This window comes from Panicum virgatum, chromosome 6N (genome assembly GCF_016808335.1).
Source record: "Panicum virgatum strain AP13 chromosome 6N, P.virgatum_v5, whole genome shotgun sequence".
NCBI lineage: Eukaryota > Viridiplantae > Streptophyta > Magnoliopsida > Poales > Poaceae > Panicum > Panicum virgatum.
The window spans coordinates 47,429,747-47,457,491 of NC_053150.1; the positions used below are offsets into that span (position 1 = coordinate 47,429,747).

The following is a 27,745-nucleotide window of genomic DNA, read 5'->3' on the forward strand; positions in this document are numbered from 1 at the left end:
AAGGTATTTGTGTAGTAAAATTTCTTGGTTGCAGTTCTAAATGTGTAGGTTGGTTCAATTAGATTGCTCACTGAATGTAGTGTACTGAAAATAGAAGTGTAGTTTCGAATCATAAATTTTCGGTTTGCAATACAGTTTTATAAACAATGCTACGATTACAAAGCAGAGGCTTAAGTCGTTCGTACTACTAGGTACTTGAACAATGAAAAGCATGGCATGTGCAACACGATAACCTCGTGTTGTGAGTAAACCTAACATGCTTTAGTAAATGTAAAATGCCGGGATTACATGGTGATGCTTTACTGAGTGCACCGGGGATATTTTCCCTTCCTAATAGCTTCAGACCCTGCTTCCTTAGCACGGCGGGCCCTCTCTCGCTTCCTCTACTTATCAGCTTCACGTTCCTCTGCCTTCTGACGTTCCACTTCTGCAATCCTCTTCTGAATCTCTTCCTGGTTTTTCTTGCGCTTCTCCTCCATCTGTTCTTCATGCAGCATTCGTTGCCACCTTTGTGCAGCCCAACTTGCTTGACGCTCCATGTGGTCCTTATCCTGCAGAGATTGCTCGGTGTCTAACCACTGCACGAAATCACATAGAGGCGGTGGAGTCTTTCCCCAAATCATGTTAGAAGTCATTACAAGATCTGAAAGTGACAAACTCTGATAGTGTTTTGTAGTACCTTTGCTCGGTCCTTGCCGTAATGCTTGGGCGGGTCGTACTCGTAATTCTCGCACATGAAGAACCTCTTGCCAAAATCGTCCCCCAAAACCCTTGATTTCATTAGTTTGCACAAGGATCCGCAAAAAAACACATAGGCACCTGGACTACTTGGGGGACTGTTTCCGTCACCTTACTCCATGGAATGTAGGTGGATCCTGAGAATGCCATGGTGTTGAGCCCTGGCAATCACAAGTGAGCAATCAGATTGCTAATATACTATATCAACGCTAATCATTATTAGTAACTACACCTAAATGTACCACTAATCACTCCTAATAATAATTAAACTGATTGCTAAAATACTGTTTCAACAAAATACTTTCTACAATTTTCTAACATTTTCTAAAAAAATTTAATATTATCTTCCAATTTTTAAGACTTTCTAATACTTCTCTAACAATTTTCTAGTACTTTCTAATACTTAATCTAACATTAAATGTACTGTATCAATGCTAATCATTACAAGTAACTGCACCTAAATGTACCACTAATCACTCCTAACAATAATTAAATTGATTGCTAATGTACTGTTTCAATAAAAATAATTACAACATAATCTATTTGTAAAGCGTAGAAGAATTTTGGTTACCTGCAGTCGCCGGCTCGAAAATCCGGCAGGGCTTCGCCTCTCTCCCTCCCTCCCTCTTTTTTCTTGGTTTCTGGAATTTTAGTGATGCAAATGAGGGGTGGGGGACCAGCCATCCCTTATATAAGGGTGGGAGAGCCGGCCGCTCTGCAGCCGGGCGGCCAGGGCCGGCCGCCCTGCTGCCGGGCGGCCTGGGGGGCCGGCCGACTGGCTGCCGAGCGACCGGCCCTCAGGGACCTGGGCGCAATTTTCTCCGCAAATTTTTTTCCAGAAATGCTCCTGCCGCTCCGCTGCCGGGCAGCCATGTCCCGGCCGCCTGACAGCGGGGCGGCCGGGGTATATTCTTGTAAATTTCTAAATCGAAGATATATTTTTGTAAAAAAACGAAAATATAAAATATAAAAATAAAAAAAACGCCGGGAAATCAGCCAGGCTGCTGGGTCAACACGGCCCACTGCACCGTGTCTCGCCAGGCCTCTTTCTATGTTGGTTGGTTCGAGCCCAGTTTCGTTTTTTTAAAAAAAATCTCCGATGAGGTTATAGTAGGTCAGGATTTTTTTTTTTGAGATGAGACTAACGGAAATGAAGCAGAGTACTAGTTTTATAAAATTTGAGACGTCTAAAAAAACTAGCATAAATAACCGGACAAGAAAAGATCGGTGGTAGTGTGCAATTTTTTGCCCGGAAGAATTTGATCGAGTAGAACAACATGGTTGTCGAGATCGAAACCTCCATTGTTCGACAGAGAAAAGTGACGGCAGGAAAAGGAACACCGTGCATCTTGTGTTCCTAAAGGAGAAACATCATCTCGTCAAAGACAACTCAATTGGATGTGTACTACTAGCTAGTACACTCGCTCCTTATCCTGAGAAGAAAAAATAGCAATTTTTTCTTGCCTTTGCAGACAGTTGTGACTTGTGAGCTATCACAGGTATATATTGCGGTAACTAAACAGGAATTCGCAAAACAGAGGGTAAATATTAAATTGTTCACCGGGAATGATTTCTTAACCTTTTAACGCAAACCACCAGCAGTCACTACTACTACCTTTTTTTTTTTTGAGGGCAGTCACCACTACTACCTTGATGCTATAAGCGTATAACTAGCTAGCTTAGTAGCTTGTCATCCACCGACCAGCACATAATGGCACGAACATGATCGTGCTCCTAAGAAATGAAATGGAACTACCACACGCTTCAAAGATGCATGTTTGATCTATGTAACAGAAATGGATAAAAGCTTCAGTGAAAATGCAAAAAAAAAAAGGTAAAAACGCAAGTAGCTCGCTCTAGCTTATCCGGCAGATGCTCACTTCACATGCACTCCACCCCGGCCTCGGCGGCTCGCCGGGGAGTGCTCTTCCGCCGGCTTCCGTTTGACCGGAACCCATTGGACTTGGACTTCACACGGCCCTCCTCGTCCTCTTCTTGCACCAGCTCGTCGGGGCCGCGCTTCAGCAGCCGCCGCCGCCGCCGCTTCTTGCCTCCGCCCTCGGACGAGCTCTTCGAGTCCTTGATGCTTGGCCGCACCACGGGTTTTGCGCCGTCTCCTGCATCCTCCTCCTCCTCGGCCTCGGCGCCGTCCTTGTCGTCGGCGTCGTCGTTGAGAGGCTTCTGAGGCCTTCTCCCCCTCCTCTTGGGGGTGGGCGGCACCTCCTCCTCGCCGCCGCTGCCGTCTTCGTCGTCGTTGCTCGCGGCTTCGATCGCTTTCTTGCTCTTTCCTCGAGGCCTGCCCATGTATCCAATGGTTCTTCCAACCAAACAAGGGGGCCTCCCTACTTGGCCAGAGCTGCAAAATGGCACAAGAAACAGTTTTACTTATCTGAGACTGAAGAGGATAAAGGTAGCATGCACTCGGAAAAATGGACATGCCACAGATGTTCGAGATGAAACAAAGCTACAGGCTACAGTTGATTGACATGGAGTGAAAAAAACTTGAGAAATCAGGTGCTTGCTGTGTGACGAGCACAGAGGCAGAACTGAGCCGAACTTGCGCTACTGCCCAAAAGGTTTGCAAGGGCGTGGAGCCTTGAGCTAGGCTAAAAATCTGAAGAACCAATGGATCGAGCAAGGACCAGGATGATGAGCAGCAACATGGAGAGGCTCGAGGAGAAAGCAGCCATCTATTACCGAGTACTCTCAGCGGTTACAGAAAAGGGACTCCGCCGAAGCATCATTCAGAGTTCAGAGACATACACTCTATCACCACAACGACGGCTAACTCTTACCAGAAGGATTCTGAAATCTGAATCCGAACCAAACAAAGAGCACGAACACAGATCGAACAGAAACAGGACACAGGAACAGGAAATGGAACGGCAGACGCTGACCTCTTCCCGCCTCCCTCGTGCCTGTATCTGCTTGCGCCCTGCCCTACTCGTCGCTCAAGATCAAGAGCAACCCATCCGATCCCTCTGGACTGACGGGTTCTACGCACCGGCTGGCGAGAGGTTTGTGTGGTTCTTGGAAACGATCAGGAGGGATAGGGTGAATGCAGAGATCGACCAGCAGAGGCCCCAGGGAGGAAGGCAGCTCGAGGAAGCAGCAGTGTGGGGGACTCCGTGTCCGTGGTGTGGCGATGCGTGTTTGTTTTCTATAGGCCGGTGGACATTTGCTCCAGATGTTGTCAGCAGGCTCAGCAGGTGGCGATGCTGATGAGAGCGGGGTCTGGAGTGTGCACACAGCAAACAAGCGGCACCATGGAGGCACAGGCACGTGCTCATTAGCAGATAGCACAGGTCGGATCCGGTTGGAAATTACATGAGGTCCTCTTGTTTATTTCGTGTAGGTCGTACTAACTTCATCAGCTGCTAATCATCATCGTCTCATAATATATAAAAATGGCACGTGATCCTGTTGCCTGACAGAGACGCATAAAAAAGGGGGTTCTCTCTTGCCATTTGTCACGTGATTTATACACTAAAATCTGGAAAAAAAAACATGAAACATCGGATCAGAAGCTCAGAACCCAATAGCATTTTTATCCTCTGGTCGATAGATCAATGGCATTTTCACGGCCACACGTGCTAATTCTCAATCACTTCTCGTGGTGTGTTGCGTTAAGCTTCACCTAGTCTACGTATACCATGCAGTCAGTCCAAAAAAAGAGTTTTTCTTTTAATTTCTTCAACGGGAGAAATTACTAAACGAGCTTTGCGTTCGTAGTAAATAAACACGGTGCACCGTACCCCGTGCCGCACGTACAAAAAGCTTGCAGCGTGAGGCTGAAGACCCATCGGCACACGACGTCCCTGTCACAGTGTCACTGCAAAGATGAAGAAGCTTTCTTCCCGGCGCGGCGATGATCTCGCTACAAATCTCGACGGGTGTAACCACACTTGATGCGCCCCCTCCATGCCCCTCTCTCCGGCGAGTCAAAATAAAAAATTGACCTCCGATCCCCCGCCGCGCGAAGCGGCGTTCGCTTCCACCGCACGAAAAGGAGACCTCGTTGCCTCGGTGGTGGTGGCGGATCAGACGACGAGGCCGGCCGGCCGTGGGTGACCCGTGCCTTCGCCAATCGCCATCACTCCACCCATGCCCGTGCCTGTGCTGTGCATGCAGAGACGCAGTCAGCTAGCGTAAACTTTGGCCGGCCACCGCGCTGTCAGCGTCGTCGTCAGGCACACCGAGCCGTTGCAAAATACCAAATTCCAATTTTTTTTTCCAGCACCTGCATGGAGACTTAAATCTAGACGAAATAAAAAATGCATTGTGACTGCTGTCTGTAAATGGCGAGACGAATCTAATGAACCTAATTAGGCTGTAATCAGGCGCTAAATTGCTACAGTAATGCTACAGTAAACAACCTCTTATGACGGATTAATTAGTCTCATTAGATTCATTTCGCGATTTACAGACGAGTTCTGTAATTATTTTTGTGATTAGTCTATATTTAGTACTTCAAATGTAGAAAGATGCCTTTTCAAAAATTTTACAACGCGCAACCACACGGGGCGAGATGAGTGGGCAGGAGAAAGGAGCGGCGACGGCTAGGGTGAGCACTGTGGAAGAAGGGAGGGAGAGACAGAGAGAGGGGACTGGGGAAGGAGGGGACAAGGAGTCGCGGGCAGCTGCTGTCTGCCGCTGTCGCCGACATCGGCGTGCGGGCGGGCGCCTGCAGGTCGAGGAGGTGAAAAAGATCGAGTGATCTGGCTTAAGAGGAGGAAGGGGCAAATTAGGCACTCTAAAAATCTTAACATACGGTTTTAACTAGTTTACACAAAACTTCAACTAAATCAAGCTATTTAGATGTGCAACTACGGTTCACCTTAGTGTGAAACCCTTATCCCAAAAGAATTTAGTAGCCTATAGCCAATCCTATCAAGAAACTACTCTATAAAAGTAAAGGCACATAAGTTGCAATATGAAATGCGGAAGTTTAAAGAGAGGGATGACAGAAAGCGAACTCTCGACACGAGGATTTATCCCGTGGTTCGGATTGCCACAAAGGCGCTCCTACGTCCACATTATTGAATCACTCACGAAGAGTATCGCTTCTGGCAATCAAGTCTCTTCCGTGAACACAATCACGGTCACCTTGATCCCGATCTTCACTAAGAGAGATTGCTCACGAAGGAGGGATCTCCGTCCCCCGCACAATGTCGTCGACGCCGCTCCACACCAAGCCGGAGGGTCGTTTACTTGCCGGCGAGCCACCAAAGCTCCAAGGATGGCCGGCGTACCAAGATACAAGGATGGTTCACTCTAGAACCACAGCACAAGGATCTAAACCTTGCTTGATCACTCTCTGAAGAGCTAACCTTGCACTAACACTCACAAAGCTTGTGCTAAGGACTAAGGATTTGATTTTTTATACTCTTGGATGGCTTGGAGGTGTTCTTGGGTGTGTGTGTGGGATGTCCAGCAACTCCAGTGAAAGTGATCGGATGCTCTAGCCTAAGAGGGGGAGGGGGTGAATTAGGCACTATTAAAACCTTAATCTATGGCTCCAACTAGTTTGCACAAAGTTTAAACTAAAACAAGCTAACTAGATGTGCAACTACGGTTCACCTTAGTGTGTAACCCTCATCCCAAAAGAGTTTTGCAACCTATAGCCAATCCTAGCAAGATACTACACCAAGAAGGTAAAGACACACAAGTTGCAATATGAAATGCGGAAGCTTAAAGAGAGGAATGAGAGGAAGCGAACTCTCGACACGAGGATTTTTCCCGTGGTTCGGATTGCCACAAAGACGCCCCTACGTCCACGTTGTTGAAGCACTCACGAAGAGTATCGCTTCCCGGCAATCAAGTCTCTTCCGTGAACACAATCACGGTCACCTTGATCCCGATCTTCACTAAGAGAGATTGCCCACGAAGGAGGGGTCTCCGTCCCCGCACAATGTCGTCGACGCCGCTCCACACCAAGCCGGAGGGTCGTTGACTTGCCGGCGAGCCACCAATTGCTCCAAGGGGCCGGCGCACCGTAATACAAGTGTGGTTCACTCTAGAACCAGCCACAAGGATCTCAACCTTGCTTGTTCACTCACTCAAGAGCTAATCTAGCACTCACACTTTACAAAGCTAGTGCTAAAACCTAAAGATATGATCAATGGGCTCTTGTATGGCTTGGACGTGTTCTTGGGTGTGTATGAGATGTCTTGGGACTCCAGCAAACTTCAAATGGCCGGGGTGAGACGTATTTATAGGCCACCAAGTCTTGTTGCCGTTGCTCCAACGGTCAACAGAAAACAACATACCATCGGATGAACCGATGCCTCTGTATGGGGCGGCGTCGGTTCATCCGGTCACTCTCAGACCTAAAGTAGCCGTTGAGTTTTTGACGCACTGTCTGCGACACCACCGGTTTAACTGATGACTGTGTGTCGGTTAAACCGGTCACTCACAACACTCAACTAGCCGTTGGCCTCTTTCTCTCCTGCTGACGTCATTACACCGGTGCTATGCTCCGATGGACCACCGGTTCAACCGGTGCTGAAGACTTGACTCCTGCGTGCTTGACATCGTCTCTGGAACATAGTACATCCAATGCACCGATGCCTAGCTTGACGCCGTTGGTTCAATCGGTGACTTGTCTATCTTGACTTGGTCTTTGCTTGATCTCCATTTGGTGCTCAGATTTGCACTGATGCCAGGGCGTCGGAACTTCCGACAACCATCGGATGCACCGATGCTACATGCATCGGTTCTTTCGGTGCTCCTGTTTTCTGCAGAACTCATCCAATTCAGCGTTTCTTTGAGTTCTTTCTTCGTGTATTGCTTTGTATGCCATTTTTACTTCATCTCTGGGATCTAGAAATATTCACTTAACAAAACCATTAGTCCAATTGATTGCGTTGTCATACGATCACCAAAATCACTCGAAATGACATAAATAGTGCCGTGTTAGATGAGCACATAGGCTAAGAACTTAGATATGAGCATTTAAGTTCTAAGGAGCATGGCTCAATATGCATGAAGCACAATTTATCTAATCACTCTTATAGAGTTGTTTGTTCACATTGAGCGTGAATAACATTCTCTTACAGTGTTAACTCCATCGTGAGACTACAAAAGATAAACTTGCAAACATGTTAGTCTCAAAATCACAACCTATAGGATGAACTCACCCTAAATATGTGCATTTATTGTTTGAATTACCAAGCAAATGTATGCACATTGATTTTGACACAATTGAGAAGTTTATTCTATAGCTTGTGTTCATGGTACACATATGAAACACATACCTCATGAAGTCCATGTACCATGAAGGGTAACCTTGTGTAGCTTTCTACACACTTATCAAACCATGTAGATTGCTCATGGGTTAGAATCATGACACAAACAACCTACCATATATAACACTACGAGATGCAAAGCATGCAAACATCCTAGCAAGAGCAATGGAGCTACATGATGCTTGAATTTAAATCTATCAACCATGACCTAATAGGGGATTTGGGCAACGAATGTCCAAGTTGTGAGCTTAGCTTGTTTTGGCTTGAACCTTCACTTCAACTTGTAAGCTAAGACTCTAAATCTCCCGAAGCCGTTCTTGGTTTTAAGTCTCCTTTGGAACCCTCACCGTTTGAGGCCCCTTCATATTGGTGATGATATCCTTGGGCACCCAAATGGAGTGGTTCCAACTCCTTTACTTCTTCCCAACCTTGTGAGCAACCACCTTGTCATTTGTCTTCTTTTTGATTACATAGGAGATGCTATTGTTTTTGTTTCTCTGGTTGGGCTTGGTGTAGATGAGAGAATTCTTGATTGTGAGCTTCTTTTTGTTCTTCTCATCCGAAAGCTTCTTATTTGGTTGAGGACACTTGTTCGACTTATGGCCTTCTTTGTGGCACTTTGAGCAAGTCACGGTGGACCCCTTCTCAAGTTTCTTCATCATGTCTTCATGGTTATTTTGAGAAGATTGGACATTGCTCTCTATGCCTTTGCCCTTCAATCTATACAAGTCCTTCATGAGCCTTTCCACTTCTTGCTTGAGCTCATCATTTTCCTTGGCAATGAGATCATCACATGATTCTACAAACAATATTCTCATAACATTTCTCATTGCAAGGGTTAGAGCAAGAATCATCAATTAAATCAATGCAAGAAGTTGAAGCATCTACCCTAGAGATAGAAATTGCACAAGGAATAGTTTGCTTTATTTCCGAAGAGTCATTAGTATCATTAATGCTCTCTAATTTTAATTTGAGCTCTTCATGTTCCTTGCTAAGCAATTTGAATTTGCACATCAAATCTTCAAAATTTGTAGCAAGAGAAGCATTTAGATCTTTGAGAGTATTAATGTTTTTAATTTCTTTTGATTGCTTCTTAATGACTTTTTGGTGCTCATGAACAAGGTCAAGAATTTCATCAATTGAAGGAGAGTCGGAGTCATCATCACTCACATCGCTATCCATACATTTAGCCATAAAGCAAGTGTTGGATGATGATCCCATGCGAGTGGTGAATTTCTTGTTTGATTCATCACTTGAACTTGCACTTGATTCTTCACCACCGCTAACCCATTCACCAAATATGGCAAATGATTCATGCTTGGGCTTCTTCTCCTTCTTTTGCTTGTTCTTCTTGAACTTCTTCTCAACCTTCATAAGTTGATGGTGAGGCCCATCTTTGAGGAAGACCATATACCCCATTGAGTTGATTTTCTTCAAGCATTTGTTCATCTTATTTACTTGCTTGTAGAGGTTGAGGTGCATTGGCTCTTTATCATCACTTGAGGAGTTTCTTGCATCCTCTTCTTTCTCATCACTTGAGCTATCTTTGATGGCCATCTTCTTCAACTTCTTGAGTTGTTTGCATGCAAGAGCACTATGCGTTGGTGAAGAAGAAGACGCTTTTGCCTTGATGTCATTGCATAGCTCATGGGCAATCACCTTGTTGAGGACTTGATTTGGTGTCATTGTGGTGAGATCTTTTTCATATAGAATTGTTGTCACCAAATCATAGTCCGGCCTTCGGAGTGAGTGAAGGATCTTGCGAATGAGTTCCAAATCTTCAATTTGGTTCACACCTAAGGAATTAATCTCATTCAAAAGAGTATTCAATCGTGAGTACATAGATTCGGCATTCTCATCAAGTTGTTTAAAACTATTAAGCTTATAAATGAGAATATGATATCTTTCGTTGGCAACATCCTCCGTGCCCTCATGGTTCTCGATGATAGTTTGCCATAGCTTTTTAGCATTTTCACAAGAATAAACACGATTGAACACATTATCACTAAGAGAAGACAAAATTATACATTTTGCGGTGACATCATATTGCTTCTCTTGTTGACCATTATTTTTTATGCCCTCACTCACAACTCTCCAAACGTTTAGTCCCATCGTTTGGAGATGGGCTTGCATTAGCATCTTCCATCGTTGGAAGCCCGTGCCGTCGAACCGTGGAGCGGGTCTAAAAGGATCCATCCTTTCCCCCTAAGAGTTAACTCACTAGGCGGTGAAGCCTACCGATCTAATGAGCCGGTAAACACAAATTTGCCAATGGAATTGGCTTTCTTTGTGAGAGAAGTGAGAACCTGGCTCTGATACTAATTGAAAGTTATCGGGTGCTCTAGGCTAAGAGGGGGAGGGGATGAATTAGACAATTTAAAAACCTTAACCTGTGGCTCCAACTAGTTTGCACAAAACTTAAACTAAATCAAACTATCTAGATGTGCAACTACGGTCCACCTTAGTCTGAAACCCTCATCCCAAAAGAGTTTAGCAACATATAGCCAATCCTATCAAGAAACTACTCTATAAAAGTAAAGACACATAAATTGCAATATGAAATACGGAAGCTTAAAGAGAGGGATGAGAGGAAGCGAACTCTCGACACGAGGATTTATCCCGTGGTTCGAATTGCCACAAAGGCGCCCCTACGTCCACGTTGTTGAAGCACTCACGAAGAGTATCGCTTCCAGCAATAAAGTCTCTTCCGTGAACACAATCACGGTCACCTGGATCCCGATCTTCACTAAGGGAGATTGCTCACGAAGGAGGGGTCTCCGTCCCCCGCACAATGTCGTCGATGCCGCTCCACACCAAGTCGGAGAGTCGTTGACTTGCCGGCGAGCCACCAAAGCTCCAAGGATGGCCGGCGCACCAAGATACAAGGATGGTTCACTCTAGAACCACAACACAAGTATCTAAATCTTGCTTGATCACTCTCTGAAGAGCTAACCTTACACTAACACTCACAAAGCTTGTGCTAAGGACTAACGATTTGATCTTTTATGCTCTTGGATGGCTTGGAGGTGTTCTTGGGTGTGTGTGGGATGTCCAGCAACTCCAGCAAACTTCAAATGACCCGGAGAGCTCATATATATAGGCATCCAAGTCGAACTAGGCGTTTGTAGCCGTTAGCAGCATTTCTGTGTGGGCATCGGAACTTCCGGTGCTTCAGCATCGGTTCTTCCGGTCACTCACAAGCTGAAACTAGCCGTTGGCTTCTCTGACGCTTCTGCAACTGAGTTGGCAACCACCGGTTTACCCGATGACTTAGTGTCGGTTCAACCGGTGCCTCTTGATCTCCATGTATCCGTTGCCCTTGCTGACGTCAGTGTACCGACGCCTTACTTCGACACTCCACCGATTCAACCGGTACTGAAGGCGTGGCTCTCTCGCGCTTGACATCGTCTCTGGAACATAGTACATTGATTGCACCGACAGTTCTCTTGACACCGTCGGTTCAACCGGTGCTTCATTTTTTCTTCACTTGATTTCCAGAGGCGCTCAGTCTTACACCAAAGCCAGACCGTCAGATCTTCCGGCAACCATCGGATGCACCGATGCTGTAGGCATCGGTTCTTCCGGTGCTACTGGTTTCAGTAGAACTCGTCCAGTTCAGTGTTTCTTTGAGTTCTTTTTTTCGTGTTTTGTTTTGCATGTCTTTTTTACTTCATCCCTGAGATCTAGAAATGTTCACTTAATAAAACCATTAGTCTCATTGATTATGTTGTCATTCGATCACTAAAATGTCTCGAAATGACATAAATAATGCCATGTTTGTTACAGGAGGACACCTGGCCGGCCGGGGCTATCGTGACCTTGCCGCTGCCTCCCGCCTCGGCGCCTTTCCCTGTTCCTTCAAAGACTCTCCCTGTTTGAACCCAGTGCAATGTTCAGACCGACGACAGGACGCCGCTCTCGCACACATGCACGCAACTGCCAGACTTTCCGGAGCCGTAGCAGTGGGCAGTGGCACTAGTAGTGGCCGGTACGCTAGCTCCCGGCCGCGTTCAAACCTGATGCGGTGCGGTCAAGGCTCGTTGATGCTGCCGTGCCGCTGGCTGGACTCTGCTGGGCTCGCGGCAGGGCGGCAGCAGCGGGAGGAGGTCGCACGCACTGTGCTGCTCCTCATGCTGCTGCTGCTGCCGCGGTGATTCCGAGCTCGCCACTTTGCTTGTTCGTGGTAGCTTCGGCACAGGGAAAGGCGGTTAAGATTCAGACTTTCAGGGCATCGGTGCTCATGATTCATGAAAGTGGGGGGAGGGATCCGATTGGACTGCTCATAGTCATAGGGGTTGGTCTATGATTCCACCTGTGGACCGACAGCTAGCACGAGCTTGGCTCGGACGAATGAACCGGTTGTGCATGGTGAATCTGAGGATAGATATGAATGGTTGAATATTCGAATTATCTGGATTCGTATTCACTTAAAACGTTAATATGAATATTCGTATTCATATCCGATTTATTTATGTTATATGGATGCATTCGAATCCAATTTTCGAAATTTTTCTCTATCCGATTCAATATTCGTATTCAAAATAAATATGGAATATCTGACCATATCCGTATCCGTAAAGAAAAAATAACAAGTAAAATCATCTTAGATTTATCTCTATACCTAATTACTCGTTGATGTATACCATTTAAATTTTAAAAAGCTAGATGACTAATAATATTAATTTCAATACTATTAATGATATAAAAATTAAGTTTAACTAATTTGATATATTTATTTAATGATAAAATTATTTTATATGAGTTAATTTACTTATCTATTTAATGGTAAAATATTTTTTATATATCTTAATTATTAAGTATATAAATATTTTTTGAATATTTATTTGCTTTGCGTCTAAAATATTTTTTATATATTTAATATGAAAGATATCATAGATAAGTATGTTTTTTTTGTTAGCTATCTTCTAATCTCTTACTCTCTATTTGTATAATAATTCTGATATACTAAAAATTGTTGATAAAGCAAATTGATACTCACATTGGCGCTATGTTTCAAATTGACAAGGTATCCGGATTCGAACAATCCGTTTTGTATTTGTATATGCGAAGATCCGTATTCGCATTCGTATCCAGATTAAAATGTGGTAAAAGGTGACATCCGAATCCGATTTCAACCTTATCCGATGTGAATCCATCCTTAGTTGAATTCAGAGGTATGGAGACCGGATGAAACATTGAGTAAATTGCACCCATCATACAACAACTTGGCAGGTGGGTATAAATTTGTCCAACAACTTGTAAAGTGCTCAATTTTGTATAATAACTTGATAACTGGGTGCAGATTGATCCAACAACTTAGAAAATACTTAATTTAGTGTAATAACTTGGTAAATTGGTAGGTTCAAACATTACACGACAATATATTTGCAACATCAAGTCACAATAAAGAGTATATTCAGGTCGGAACGTGTTATTTGACCGTAGATTTTTGTGTCGCAATGGACACCAATAATTTTATTTTTGAAATAACTTAATTATGGTTTTATTAAAAATAATATATTATTTAACCACCATTACAACAACAACATATTAAGCAAAGTAGATGAACGTCAATAATTTTTAAATTTATAAATGAAAATTATTGATGGTGATCCGGTTATTGCTTTTTAACTATGCATATTTTTGTATTAGTTCAAATGCAAATAAATTTTAGAATTACACCATTAGCATCACTCAAACACTGAAGTCGATAAGAGAGACCATGAAATCTTAGGTTTTTTCTGCACTTCTGCTTATGTATTCAACAATGCTCATGTTTGTTTTTTCTTTCTAACGAATATACGAGACTTAATATATGTACCAAGCTCCTAAATGGTATCAAAAGTTTGTATCATCGTATTGGCTTTTTTAGTCTAGTAGTGCATATAATCAAACATAATAAAAACAGTGAGGGTGAATTTTTCAATACTGAATATCAAATCAAATAATTTTAATTAAAATTAAATCACTATACAAAAATAATTAATGCAAAGACATAACATTAATTTCTAAACAATGAGGGTTTTTATCCTGGCCAAATACATTGCCACGTAGGCGCAACATAAAAATCAATGGTCAAATAATACTTAATAATTTGTCCTAACATGAATACACTCTTTTTTGAGACTTTGCGTTAGTTACATTGCCGTATAATGTTTGGACTGTGAATACACCTATTTGCCAAGTTATTGTCTTAAGTTGGACATTTTACAAGTTATTAGACCAATATGCACCCATCTGTCAAGTTATTGCCAGGGTTCACCTAACCGGTGGGAACTGGTCCGGTTTGGGCCGGTACCAAACCGGCACAAATTCAAAATTTAAATTTAAATTCAAAAAGAATGAAAAATTCTCAAAAAAATCCTAAAAATACTTCAAGGTGCGACGAATCTAATGGTGTCAAATTTTCTCAAAAATTGGTTCATTTAGTATAGTTTGCGGAGATTTGAAGTTAAATAAAAAAACGTGCATACAAAAGTATACAAATACAATGTAAAAATAGTACAAAAGAGGGTTGGAGGGTTCATTTAGACTAAAATATGTTATACAAACATTTATTTAGTATACTTTGCGGGCATTTGAATTTAAACCAAAAAAGAAAAAAAATTGAATTTGACCGGTTACCAGTCAAACCGACCGGTTACCGATTAAACCGGCCGGTATACCGGTCTAACCGGCCGGTATACCGGTCTAACCGGCCGGTATACCGGTACGAACCGGTTGAACTGCGCCATTTGAATTCAAATTTGAATTCCACCGGTTCCGACCGGTAACCGGCCAAACCGGACCGGTATACCGGTACCGGAGGCTGGCGGTTACCAGAGACCGGTCGGAAATTAAAACCTAGTTATTGCACTAAATTGAGCATTTTATAAGTTGTTGGACTAATTTACACACACCTGCTCTGAATGTAGAGACTTCAGAGGCACCACATGCTTGCTACAATGCTACTACCTACTGCCACGAGCATGGCTAACCTGCTGCATTAATTGATTTATCATCGCCGGTTGGATCCGCCGCTCGACGTCCACACAGACAACAGTCTCACACCGCAGGTTGGTGAGGCCTGTTTAGTTCGTTTTACATGTAAACATAATTTTTTTTTGCGTAGGAATTTTGCCAATTTGAAGTACTAAATGAAGTCTATTTACAAAACCTTTTGCACAGATGAGTTGTAAATCGCGAGACGAATCTAATGATGCTAATTAATCCATGATTAATCAATAATCAACAGATGATACTGTAGCATCACTGTTGCAAATCATGGATTAAGTAGGCTCATTAGATTCGTCTCGCGATTTACAGCCCAACCATACAAAAAGTTTTGTAAATATACTTCATTTAATACTTCAAATTAGTAAGATTCCTTTTCACTTTTTTGCGTTTACGGCTTTTTTGCGTTTACTGGGTGAAAACTAAACAGGGCCTGAATGTGAGCATCGGAGCTGAAGCCTGAGCTTGAAAGTCAAATCCTATCTCGACAAAGTAGCTTCATAGATTTCTTTTGTTTCCTTTAAGAGGAGTAGCTTCATAGAAACGTTATCTAAAAAAAAGAACCTCAGGTCGTTATCTGAAAAAGAAAAAAACAATTTCAGGTGATTCACGTGGGTTTTAACAGACGTGAAGAGAAAACAACAGTCCAGATTACTGCAGATATGGAAATCATGCCCCATGACTTGTCTAGATGACAATTTTTAACATACAAAAATGCACTCTGGCACGCCTACCCAAATTTTTAGCTACTCAGTAGCAAAATCGGCCTCCAACAGCCTGTTTATCCTCTCGCCAGCCCATCCAGCTCTCCAAATTAGGCCTACGGCTAGTCAAACTTGACGAGTCAGTGACACTACCCAAACTGGCTTGCCAAGTGTGGGCCCCATTACGCTGTAGGTGCGGGAACAACCGGCGGGAGGACAGGGGTGTCAGGCACGGGCGCAGAAGAGGGAGGGGCTGACAGGGGAGGGAGGGAACGGTCGGAGGGGAGGGGGAGGGAGGCGTACCCGGAACTCCTCGCACCGGCCCCCCGATGGATGCAGCCACCGCGCCTTGCCCTGCCGCCGCTCCTCACAGCGGGCACGAGGTGTGGGCCGAACAGAGGGGGAAGGAGAGGGGAGGTCGGGGAGGAAGAGAAGGGAGTATAGAACAGGAACGGGAGGGAGGACTGGCCACCATCTCTGGGGAGGGAGGTGGCGGAGGGAGAGCGTGAGGCCGAGCGGAGAGGAGAAGGTAAGGCTGGGGAGGATAATGACTGGGACAACGTGTGGGACCACAAATGGAGAAGCCCCTTGCCCTCACGTAGCCCCCCGTGTGGGCGACGGAAGGCCCCGAACCTAGCGGCCGCCTAGTCATTCCTTCCCCCTCTCCCGCCGTGCCGCCACCGGAGCAGAACGCCGGCAAAGCCGCGCGGCTCACCGAGATGGCAGCGGTGGGGCCTCTTCTCACGTGGTGGCGGTCCGGAAGGGGGAAGGGGTGAGCCGGGCCTGCGTGGAGCTCGGCTAGGCCGCCCCTACGGCGCCGGCCGGGGCTCGGGCGGGCACGTATGGCGCCGGCCTATGCTGCCTGGTTGCCGAATTCGTGGCTCGGGAGGCCGGATCCGGCTCACCCTGGCTAAGAGACATGGCGGGCGGAGCGACAGCCAGAGCCCGTGCGCGGGGCGGTAGTGTGTGTGTGTGGGGGGGGGGGGTTGGCTCTCGGCCTGGCTTGCCTACTCGCGGCGGCCTAGGCAGTCGAGGATGGAGATGGGGGTGTCTGCCTAGGGCGCTGGGTTCGTGTGTGGATCTGGCGCCCTCAGGATGAGGGGCGGCGCCCTACATGGTGGGACATGCGCCTTGTGGCTTTTGGTAGAGGCTGGCAGCGACGGCGGTGGGTGCTTGTGCCGGCGGTGGAGTTGGCGATGACCTCGACGTGTGGCGGTGTTTGCGGTGTAGGAATATGGGGTAGCAAAAATAAAAATTTTATACCGCATAAACCAGGATTACTGCAGTTATAGATCATGGGATTACCACTAGACGCGCGGTTGCGGAACTTCTGTAGTGCGTCGGTGTAGTGCAGATAGAAGCCGGCAGTGCAGTTGCGTGAACCTCCTCACGAACGGCTCGTCCTTGTGCAGCAAGGGTAGCACCTCCACGAAGTCCACACGTACGGGAAGAAGCGTCGCACTCCGGATTGCTAAATCCGCGAGAACGAACTAGGGCTTGATGCGCGGGAGGAGGAGCAGCAGAGAGAGGGAGGGTGGCTCCAACTGAGGGGATGGCCAGGGTTTGCTGGTTGGGGCGCCCCCTCCCCCCTCCTCCCGTCATTTTATAGCCCTGGTGGGCGCCCCTAGATGGGCCCTAGTGGGCCCCACCTTGGGCGCCCCCTTTAGGTGGGCTGCTCTAAGCCCCCACCAAAGGTCCAACTCAATGGGCCCCTCAAGGCCCATTAGTGCATGAAAGCCCAGTCTAATTTGGATCTCATCCTCATTTGGCTTCTGGCCCTTAAGTGTGTGACCCTATGAGTTCACGCGTGAATAGACATGGCCCAGTACTCCTACTGGTTAATAGTTGATAGCGGTCTCTAGCAAGACGTGTCAACTCCTAAGCACGCGCGAATCATATCTGTCGAGCCGTCATAATTTTATACATGTTGTTCCCTTTGCCTCACGATATTTAGTCTAGCTTGAAGCTGACCACTCTTTCTGGATCCTGTGATTTGGAATCCTTGGTTAACTCTTAACCCCAGCATGGCCATGCATTTCCTGATCCGAATCACTCAAGGGGCTCAGAGATATCTCTCTCTTATAGAGAGGGACAAATCCCATCTTGACCGACTATGTCTCACAACATGCTTCTTGACAAACCCGAAAGCCATCTTTATGACTACTCTGTTACGGTGCAGCGTTTGATGGCTCCTAAATATGTCGGTTCACATCTTGAGTACATACGACGATCTCAGGTCTTAGGACACAACGTACATATTGTGTAATGAGAAGTCATCATCTCGTGTTGGGTCAGTTCAGTCTCATGTCTCACATGAGCCCACATTATTACTTTGATATCCTCATATCCATGACTTGTGAAATGTAGTCAATCAACTAATACATGTGCTAGTCTAATTTTCATGTGTGTCCTCACATGAACTCCGACTAGGAACACTTTAGAATATTCATACAAGTAAAGAGTTTCATAAATACTTCACATAAGCATTAATCAATACAAGTTGTCAACCATGAATATTCAAGGAACACTTTATTAATTATGAATACAAGAAAATATGATTGCCTCTAGGGCATATTTCCAACAGTCTCCCACTTGCACTAGAGTCAATCTAGAATGTATCTAATATCCATTGTTCTTGTGTGCCTCTCATGCTTAGGCTGTGGAAGGAGTTTTGTCAACGGATCTGAAATGTTCAGGTTCGTGTGTATTTTGCATATCTGGATCTCACCACGATCGATGAACTCTCGAATGAGATGAAATCGCCGCATAACGTGTTTGCTCTTCTGGTGATTCCTTGGCTCCTTGGCTTGCGCAATAGCTCCACTGTTGTCACAGTAGAGATCTAGCGGGCTAGAGGCATTAGGGAACACACCAAACTCAATAAGGAACTTCCTTATCCAAACACCTTCCTTCGCAGCTTCCGAAGCTGCGATGTACTCAGCTTCTGTTGTAGAATCGGCCACCGTTTCCTGCTTGAAACTCTTCCAGCTAACCGCACCACCATTTACTTTGAACTCGAAACCGGACTAAGACTTTGAATCGTCTTTGTCAGTTTGGAAGCTAGCATCAGTGTAACCAGTTACAACAAGTTCCTCCTCACCTCCATAGACTAGAAATACATCCTTAGTTCTTCTCAAGTACTTGAGGATGTTTTTCACAGCTGTCCAGTGACTCTCACCTGGATCTGACTGGTACCTGCTCGTAACACTTAGAGCATAAGAAACATCTGGGCGTGTACTTATTATTGCATACATGATAGATCCAATTGCTGAGGCATATGAAACTTTGCTCATGCATCATCGTAGGACACTGAGTCTTGCTAAGATGTATGCCATGTGACATAGGCAAGAACCCTTTCTTGGCCTCTTCCATGTTGAACCGCTTCAACACTTTGTCAATGCAAGTATTTTGGCTTAATCCTATAAGTTTTTTTGATATATTTCTATAGATCTTGATGCCCAGTATGTATGCTGCTTCTCCTAAATCCTTCATTGAAAAACTATTTTTCAGTGAAGTCTTTACGGACTCAAGCATAGGAATATTATTTCCAATCAGCAGTATGTCATCCACATACAAGATTAGAAATACAACAGAGCTCCCACTTTCCTTCTTGTGAACACAAGCTTCTTCTTCATTTTTAATGAAGCCAAACCCTTTGACTACTTCATCAAAATGAATATTCCAACTCCGAGATGCTTGCTTTAATCCATAAATAGATTTTTGAAGCTTGCATATCTTTCCAGCATTGGTTGGATCGACAAAACCCTCGGGCTGCATCATATACACGTCCTCGGTTAGATTTCCATTAAGGAAAGCTGTTTTGACATCTATCTGCTATATTTCATAATCGAAATATGCAGCAATAGCTAGAATAATCCAAACAGATTTAAACATCGCTACGGGCAAGAAAGTCTCGTCGTAGTCAACTCCTTGAACTTGTCAAAAACCTTTTGTGACAAGTTGAGCTTTATAGATGTGAACATTTCCATCCATATCTTTTTTCTTCTTATAGATCCATTTGCATTCTATGGTTCTCACACCATCAGGCGGGTCTGTCAAGTTCCAAACTTGATTTTCCTTCATGAATTCTATTTCGGATTTTATGACATCTTGCCATGACTCGGAGTCAGGGTCTACCATCGCCTCTGCATATATCGCAGGCTCATCATTGTCTAACAATAATAATTCCCACGCTGTGCGGAGCCTTACTGACTTTCGTGGTTGCGGAGGTGCTTCTGTTGCCATAGGCATCTCAACTTGTTCAGCTACATTAGCATCACTTGTAGAGTCTTGTCCTATTGGCTCATCTCGAACTTCTTTGAGTTGCACCGTTCTTCCACTGTTCTCTCCTTTGAGATACTCTTTTTCTAGGAAAACTCCGTTCCGAGTGACAAACACTTTGCCCTCAGATCGATTGTAGAAGCAATACCCTAAGGTCTCCTTTGGGTATCCCACGAATATGCACTTATCCGATTTGGGTGCAAGCTTGTCAGACTGGAGTCGTTTGATAAATGCTTCACAACCCCAAATTTTTAGAAAAGATAAACTGGGAGTCTTGCCAGTCCATATCTCATATGGTGTCTTGTCTACAAATTTTGACGGCACCCTGTTCAGTGTGAAAGTTGCTGTTTCTAGAGCGTAACCCCAAAATGACAATGGTAAGTCCGATTGGCTCATCATTGATCGAACCATATCCACAGAGTTCGATTACGATGCTCGGAAACCCCGTTCCTTTGAGGCATTCCAAGCGGCATAAGTTGTGGAACAATTCCACAACTCTTCAAATGATCGCTAAATTCGTGACTCAGATATTCGCCCCCACGATCAGATCGCAAGGCTTTAATCTTCTTGCCACGCTGATTTTCAACTTTCATTCTCAAATTCCTTGAACTTTTCAAAGGTTTTAGACTTATGCCTCATCAAGTAGACATAACCATATCTACTTAAGTCATCAGTAAAAGTAATAAAGTATTGGAATCCTCCTCTAACAGTCGAGCTCATTGGTCCACACACATCAGTATGTATGAGTCCCAGCAAATCTGATGCTCTCTCTGGAAAACCTGTGAACGGCGTCTTGGTCATCTTGCCTAGCAAACAAGTTTCGCATGTCTCATATGATTCAAAATCAAACGAACTTAGAAGTCCATCCTCATGGAGCTTCTTCATGCATTTCTCGCTTATATGACCGAGACGACAATGCCACATGTAGGTATGATTCAAATTATTTAGCCGAGGCCTTTTAGCACTTATGTTACAGACAGGAGAATCATCAAGATTTAAAATGAATAGCCCATTTTTAATGGACGCTAAAGCCACAAACATATTATTCTTAGAGATCACACAACTATTGTTTTCACTCGTAAAAGAATAACCATCCTTCATCAAACATGAAGGAGACACAATGTTTCGACTCAAACTAGAAACAAAATAACAATTATTAAGCTCCAAGATAAATCCTGACGGTTGGTGTAGTTGCATTATCCCGACGGCCAAAGCAGCAACTCTTGCATTATTGCCGACATGGAAGTCAACTTCTCCTCTTTCAACGCTTCTACTCTTTGTCATTCCCTGCATCGAATTGCATATATGAGCAACCGATCTGGTATCAAATACCCAAGAATTAACATAAGAGTCAGCGATAAATATTTCTGTAATATGAACGACAAGCGTACCCGAGGTGGAAGAACGATTCTTCTGTATGGCTAGGTACAGCTTGCAGTTCCTCTTCCAGTGTCCTGGCTGGTGACAATGAAAGCACCCCTTGTCTGTAGCTGGTCTAGGTTTAGCCTTAGGTGTAGGTATTGGCTTGGGGTTCGCAACCTTAGCCTTGCCCTTCTTCTTCTTCTTCCAAGAAGAATCTTTTTTCTTGAAAGTAGGCTTATTCTGGACAGCCATCACATGGCCGCCACCTGTGCTTTTCTTGATGTCACTCTCTGCCGTTTTGAGCATGCCGCATAGCTCATTCAAGCCCTTCTTAGCCCCGTGCATGTGGTAGTTCGAAACGAAGTTTCCATAGCTCGGAGGTAAAGAGGCAAGAATGAAATCAGTGGCCAACTCTTGGCCAAGTGGGAAGCCTAGCTTCTCCAATCTCTGTGTGTAACCAACCATCTTGATTACATGCGGCCCTAATGGTGCTCCTTCTGCTAGCTTAGTTTTAGCAAAGGCCTTGGACACATTGAACCTTTCAGTCCTGGCCTGAGTCTGGAACATGTCCCATAGCGCCACGATCATATCGTGCGCCGCATGGTTATTCTCAAACTGCATCAGCAGCTCAGGTTCCATGCAAGCTAGCATGAGACAACTCACTTCACGGTCTTTATCAACCGCTCTCCTGTAAGAATTTCTCTCAGCAGCAGGGGCATCTGTAGGATCAAGAACACCGACTAGAGGGGGGGTGAATAGGCGGTTTAAAATCTAAAGCCAACAACACTAGAGAAAATTAATTAGTAACAAAGGAAAGCCGTATGTCATGCTATTACTATCTCTAGATGGGTTTGCAACCTAGGGTGACAAGATACAACTCAAGCTCTAGTAAAGTAAATTGCTCAAAGTAAAAACAAGAATTAAAGTGAGCAAGAGAAGTAACCAAGCTTGACACAAGAATTTATCCCGTGGTGTCGATGACTTGCCGGTCACCCCTAATCCACGTTGAGGTGGATTCCTAGAATCAACCGCTCCTCTATCAAGAACCTCTTGATCTTGAGCCGGCTTGAATCAAGGAACCGCTCCACACCTCGATTCCACTAGAGTTGCTCTTCACCACTTCGGTGAGGTGAGCACAAACCTCTCACAACCGAAATCGGGGCTCCTCAACAATCTCCTTGGAGGAGCTCCACGAAATCCTCTTCTCCAAGCCGTCTAGGGAGCGGCAACTCCCAAGAGTAACAAGTTGATGACGCTTGCTTGAAGTTTCCCTAATGCCACAAAGCTCAAACTCTTGATGCAATGCACTAGGAAGCTCTCACACTCTCAAGAATGCAATCTCTAAGCAAGTGTGTGTGAGAGAGGGATGCCTTAGCTCTATGATGTCAAGAATGTTGTCCAAATTGCCAAGAGAGGCACCCAAAGTCCGGGCAATGGGTATATATAGACATCCCTCCAAAAACTAGCCGTCACACTCTTTTTTGCGAAAACACGGACCGTCCGCCGTTATAAACCAGTGAGTCAGAGTGCATTTAATGCGTGTCAGAACTAGCCGTTAAACCCCGGCGGACCGTCCGCGCCCCAGGGGCGGACCGTCCGCAGTTAAGAGATCTGACTCAGAGAGAAGCAAGCTCTCTGGAACAAAATCGAATTAGCCTGCGGACCGTCCGCGCCCCAAGGGCGGACCGTCCGCAATTCACTTTTCAGCCCAAACCAGAGAAACAACCTCTCTGGTACAAATATGAGATTAGCCGGCGGACCGTCCGCGCCCCATGGGCGGACTGTTCTCCGTTCAACTTTGAAGCCCACTAGAGAGACACCATCTCTGGTACAAATCTGAGAAGAGGTGGCGGACCGTCCGCCCACCTGGGCCGGACTGTCCGCCAGCCCACCAGAGCCTCTGCAAGCTCTCTGGAACGGGCGCGGACTATCCGCCCCTCGGGTGCGGACTGTCCGCTGTTACTCAGTCAGCTCTCAAAATTAGTCTTTTTCAAATCTTTTCAAAACGCCGTTAGCCCTCATGCATGCAACTAGACATTTTGAGCAAAATGGCACTAAAAACCCGTCAAGCATGAGTACACAACCCCTCTTGATAGTACGGCTATCTATCCAACAAATTCGGTCACTTTTCATCCACTAAACGCCTTGTGACCGGTAAAATACAAAAGCCCTATTTTATACCTTTGCCTTGAGCCCGAGCTTTGCTCATCATCTCCAAAACTCCATACGTTCACAACCAAATCTCTTTCATCCGTGGATCGACCTATACTCATTATCTCAAATGAAATCGTTAATCCACAAACCGTTGTCATTAATTACCAAAACTCGAATTAGGGGCCTAGATGCTTTCAATCTCCCCCTTTTTGGTAATTGATGACAACACTAAATTTTGGAGTGATAAAAGTGTTGAAGTCAACTTTATACACTAGGCATAAGGTGGACTTGGAATTGAACTTTGGAAGAACTTACTCATTTTCTTGAAAATTTCAGAATATGGTATGAATAAATTCACCAAGTTCGATGAGTAGAGAGAACTCCCCCTTGATATGTGCATATAAATTTTCATGAATACCAAGTACACACATATATATATATATATATTTGAAACTTTTGACGGAGTTTTCCCTACAAGTGGAAATCGAGGCATACAAGATACAAGATATATATGATATGAATTTTAGCATGGTTAGCACAACCTCATAACCACAAGATGAACATAAATAGATAAGAGTAGCACAAACTAATAAAGTTCATCACACATTACAAACCAAATGTTCAAATCCAAACACAAGTCTCAAATCGAGTTCATGCAAGACACACATCATGAACATGTAATGCAATAGTTCAACACAAATAAGCACGAGTAGCAAGCGGAAGCCGAAAACAAATGATCTCCATGAGAAGTCCATGAGCTCCCCCTAGATCCAAGCACTCCAAAGCTCCTTCTCCCCCTTTGACATCAATTGCCAAGAAAGTCAATCCATCGGCGGCGGAGGAGGCAGTGGTGGGTAGAACGGCTGGTGCGGGTAGAACTCTGGAGGCGGCACTGGAGCCGGAAATACTGAGTAGAAGTGGTCAGAAAATCCGGTGAAGGCTGTGCTGAAGGTATCAAAGCGCTGCTCTAGCTGCTCCTGTCTTTGCTCAAGCTGCTCAAACTGCTCAGAAGAGGGAAAATCCTCAAAACGTGAGTCAAGAGCTGCTATATCTGAGTGTAAACTCTCCTGAAACCCCTGCATCTGAGCCATCATGGGCTGGAACATCTGCTGCTGCATGTTCTGGAAGTTGAGGTTCATCTGATTTTGCATCTGACTAGCCAACCCCGCAATCTGAGAGGACATGCTCTCCTGCATGGATGCAAAGTATGGGTCAAAGTAGCCAGCTGGAGGAGCCCACTGCTGCTGTGCAGGAGGATGCGGTGGTGGCATGGCATGCTGAGCTGCAGCTGCTCCCATGTGAGCATCATCATCACTATCATCATCATTCCCCTGTGCATCAGCATCCATATCATCTCCAGGGAAAGGAGTCAGAGGCCTCAAAAGAAAAGCATTGTCATTCTTGAATGGCCTAAAAGGTGTGTTCTTGCATTCACATAACCCTCTGAAGCTAGACTTAACCTTGATGATGGACATAATGTATGGAGCAAAATATAGGTTCATCTCCATGTTAAGCCTCAAATCTGCAAGCTGATCCATGATAAGAGCGATGACATTTATTCTATTTCCGTTCATGATATGAGATATCACATTCCAATAGTGCCCTCTAATCTTGTCCTTGTTGCCACTCTTAGGCATGAACGTGACTCTGACAATCTTATTGATTACTGCGGGATGATGCCTCAGACCCTGAGTGCCCCCAAATGTTCTAGCAATTCCAAGATGTGCAGGCTCATAGAACATGGGGTAGTCATTCTCATCTAGAGGGTTTTCTAACACAACATTCATACTTTGCTCACTATTGATGAAATTATAATCCAATTGATTTGCCTCAGCAAACTGTGCAAATGTAGCATAATAGGTTCTCTTGCCAGTTGTACACCTAAAAGTTTCCTCAACCATGTTGATCTCTAGAGTGGCATAGAACTGACGTATCACAGTTTCATTCCAATCACACCTATATTGCAGAAAGTTTGCTAACCCCATTTGCTGAAATCTATCTACTAGATCAGACATGACTTGTTGTTGTCTCATATAGCCTAGGTCAATGGTCTGATATTTGAATACATTCTTCTTAACTAGATGACCAAAGTAAACATCTTTTTGTACCTCAGTTTTGAAGAAGAGAATGTTGGTGTCACGAGGCAAGCTGAATTTATCCATTGCTCTTGCATTGGCATAGCTTTCTGCAGTCCACTGTCGGCTAGGTAGATCTAGCCCCATCAAATCTGTAACATCATCATCAACCCCCTCAGTCTCTTCCTCTGAAGACTCATCACCTGCATCTCCTACTGAAGAAGCTGCAGCCATCTCACTGATATTTGGAGCATAGTCCACATCATCGGAGTCATCACTGTCTCTTTGTCTTTTGGAAGTCATTACCTTCTTGATTTTAGAAGCAGTGGCCTTGATGATCTTCCGGGGTGGCCTGAGATCAAGATTTAACCATAAGAACAATTACTAAAGCAATAGAACCAATCCATAATGATATAAGTCAGTTCAGCATTGATCTGAAAAATCTGATACTGGCGGACCGTCCGCACTTCTGAACGCGGACCGTCCGCGGTTCATGAACTACCACGGCGGACCGTCCGCATCCAGCATGCGGACTGTCCGCGACCCATCTGTTCTGCGCAGGAACACAAAATCGCCCTTAACTTTGATTCATCCATACTTTGAGTTTTGATTCAAATCCACCAACCAAATTTTAACCATAGCATCTCCTCATCACTAGGAACAAGATCCCCCAAGTATTTTCAAGAATCCATGGTCCAAAAATAGATCGAAGCATCTAACCCTAACTCTTTCCAATAAAAAAAATCCAAGAACAAGAGTTAGGGATTCGTCAAAATACCGGGAGGTCATGATGCGCAAACTTGAGAAGAGTCCGGGGATGTTCTTGGACCGTCCGGGAACCACGCCAAAAAGCCTTGACCTTGTCGTCTCCCCCACGTGCTTGAGAGAGAAAGAGAGAGAGATTTTGGATGTTGTGTGCGGTTTGGTGGAGGGGAGTGAGAGGGACATCCAATATAAGTCAAGTCTGGCCGACCCCACCTTCCTGTCCATTCGCGGATTGTCCGCGGAACCCTGGCGGACCGTCCGCCTTTGAATTTTCACACTGCCACACGACTGAAAATTGCCTCTGGCAAATTCTGCACTGCCTCTGGCGGACCGTCCGCGGTCCTCTGGCGCACTGTCCGCTGTGTATTTTTGCAGTTGACAACTTCTCTGCAGAGCCTCTGGTGGACAAGTCTCATGAACGGCGGACTGTCCGCCCATTACCCGCGGACCGTCCGCTGTACCAAATTTCAGACAGCCCAAATTTTTGCCATTTTTCTCAATTCCAACTTCAATTTGGGATCATTGCTCATATAAAAATCTAAAAATCTCAAATCTTGCATGAAAACCTTCAAAAGACTCATATGAGCAAGTTTCAACAAAAATTCAAAAATAAATCAAGTAAAATCATGAAAACTCATAATTGGATCAAAAATACCTCAAAAATTCAGAAAAATGAAACAAAGAGTGCATGAAAGAACCATATGCCACATGTGCTAGTTTTCAAGCCACATTTGAGAAGTCAATGATATTTAAATCATTTCTTAACTTATAAAACCGAGATTCATCCAAAGGCTTGGTAAATATATCGGCTAATTGATCATCCGTGCCAATACCATCAATCTTGATATCACCCTTGTTCACATGATCTCTAAGAAAATGAAGGCGGATATCAATATGCTTGGTTCTTGAATGTTGAACCGGATTAGAAGCAATCTTCACGGCACTTTCATTATCACACAACAAGAGAATTTCATCAAATTTCACACCATAATCGAGAAGAGTTTGCTTCATCCATAACAATTGTGCACAACAACTTCCGGCCGAGATATATTCCGCTTCGGCGGTTGAAAGAGCCACGGAATTTTGCTTCTTTGATGACCATGATACAAGAGATCTTCCAAGAAATTGACAACCACCGGAGGTGCTTTTCCTATCAACCTTGCACCCCGCATAATCCGAATCCGAGAATCCAACCAAATCAAAATGAGCACCCTTGGGATACCATAAACCAATATTAGGAGAATATTTCAAGTATCTCAAGATCCTTTTAACGGCGGTCAAATGACATTTTCTAGGTGCGGCTTGAAATCGTGCACACATGCAAACACTAAACATGATGTCGGGCCTAGATGCGGTCAAATAAAGCAAACTACCAATCATAGAACGATAAAGCTTTTGGTCAACCGGGTTACCTCCCTCATCTAGG

The 27,745-nt window shown here is 44.7% G+C and overlaps 1 protein-coding gene across 2 annotated transcripts; it reads right to left on the reverse strand.

The window, feature by feature from the left end:
* Positions 1-2,280: 2,280 nt before the first annotated feature.
* LOC120679813 (DNA polymerase delta subunit 3-like) lies at positions 2,281-16,200 on the reverse strand. Of its 2 annotated transcripts, XM_039961476.1 has the most exons (3): positions 15,986-16,200; positions 2,388-3,094; positions 2,281-2,353 (listed from the first exon to the last, which is right to left on the reverse strand). In XM_039961476.1, exon 2 carries the CDS (start codon positions 3,040-3,042, stop codon positions 2,620-2,622), a length of 423 nt encoding a protein of 140 aa, XP_039817410.1. In that variant the 5' UTR covers positions 3,043-3,094; positions 15,986-16,200; the 3' UTR covers positions 2,281-2,353; positions 2,388-2,619. The 2 variants fall into 2 exon arrangements, with proteins under 2 accessions (XP_039817410.1, XP_039817409.1); XM_039961475.1 differs by lacking the exons at positions 2,281-2,353; positions 15,986-16,200 and adding an exon at positions 3,636-3,930 and having other exon boundaries at positions 2,468-3,094.
* Between the last annotated feature and the right edge of the window lie 11,545 nt (positions 16,201-27,745).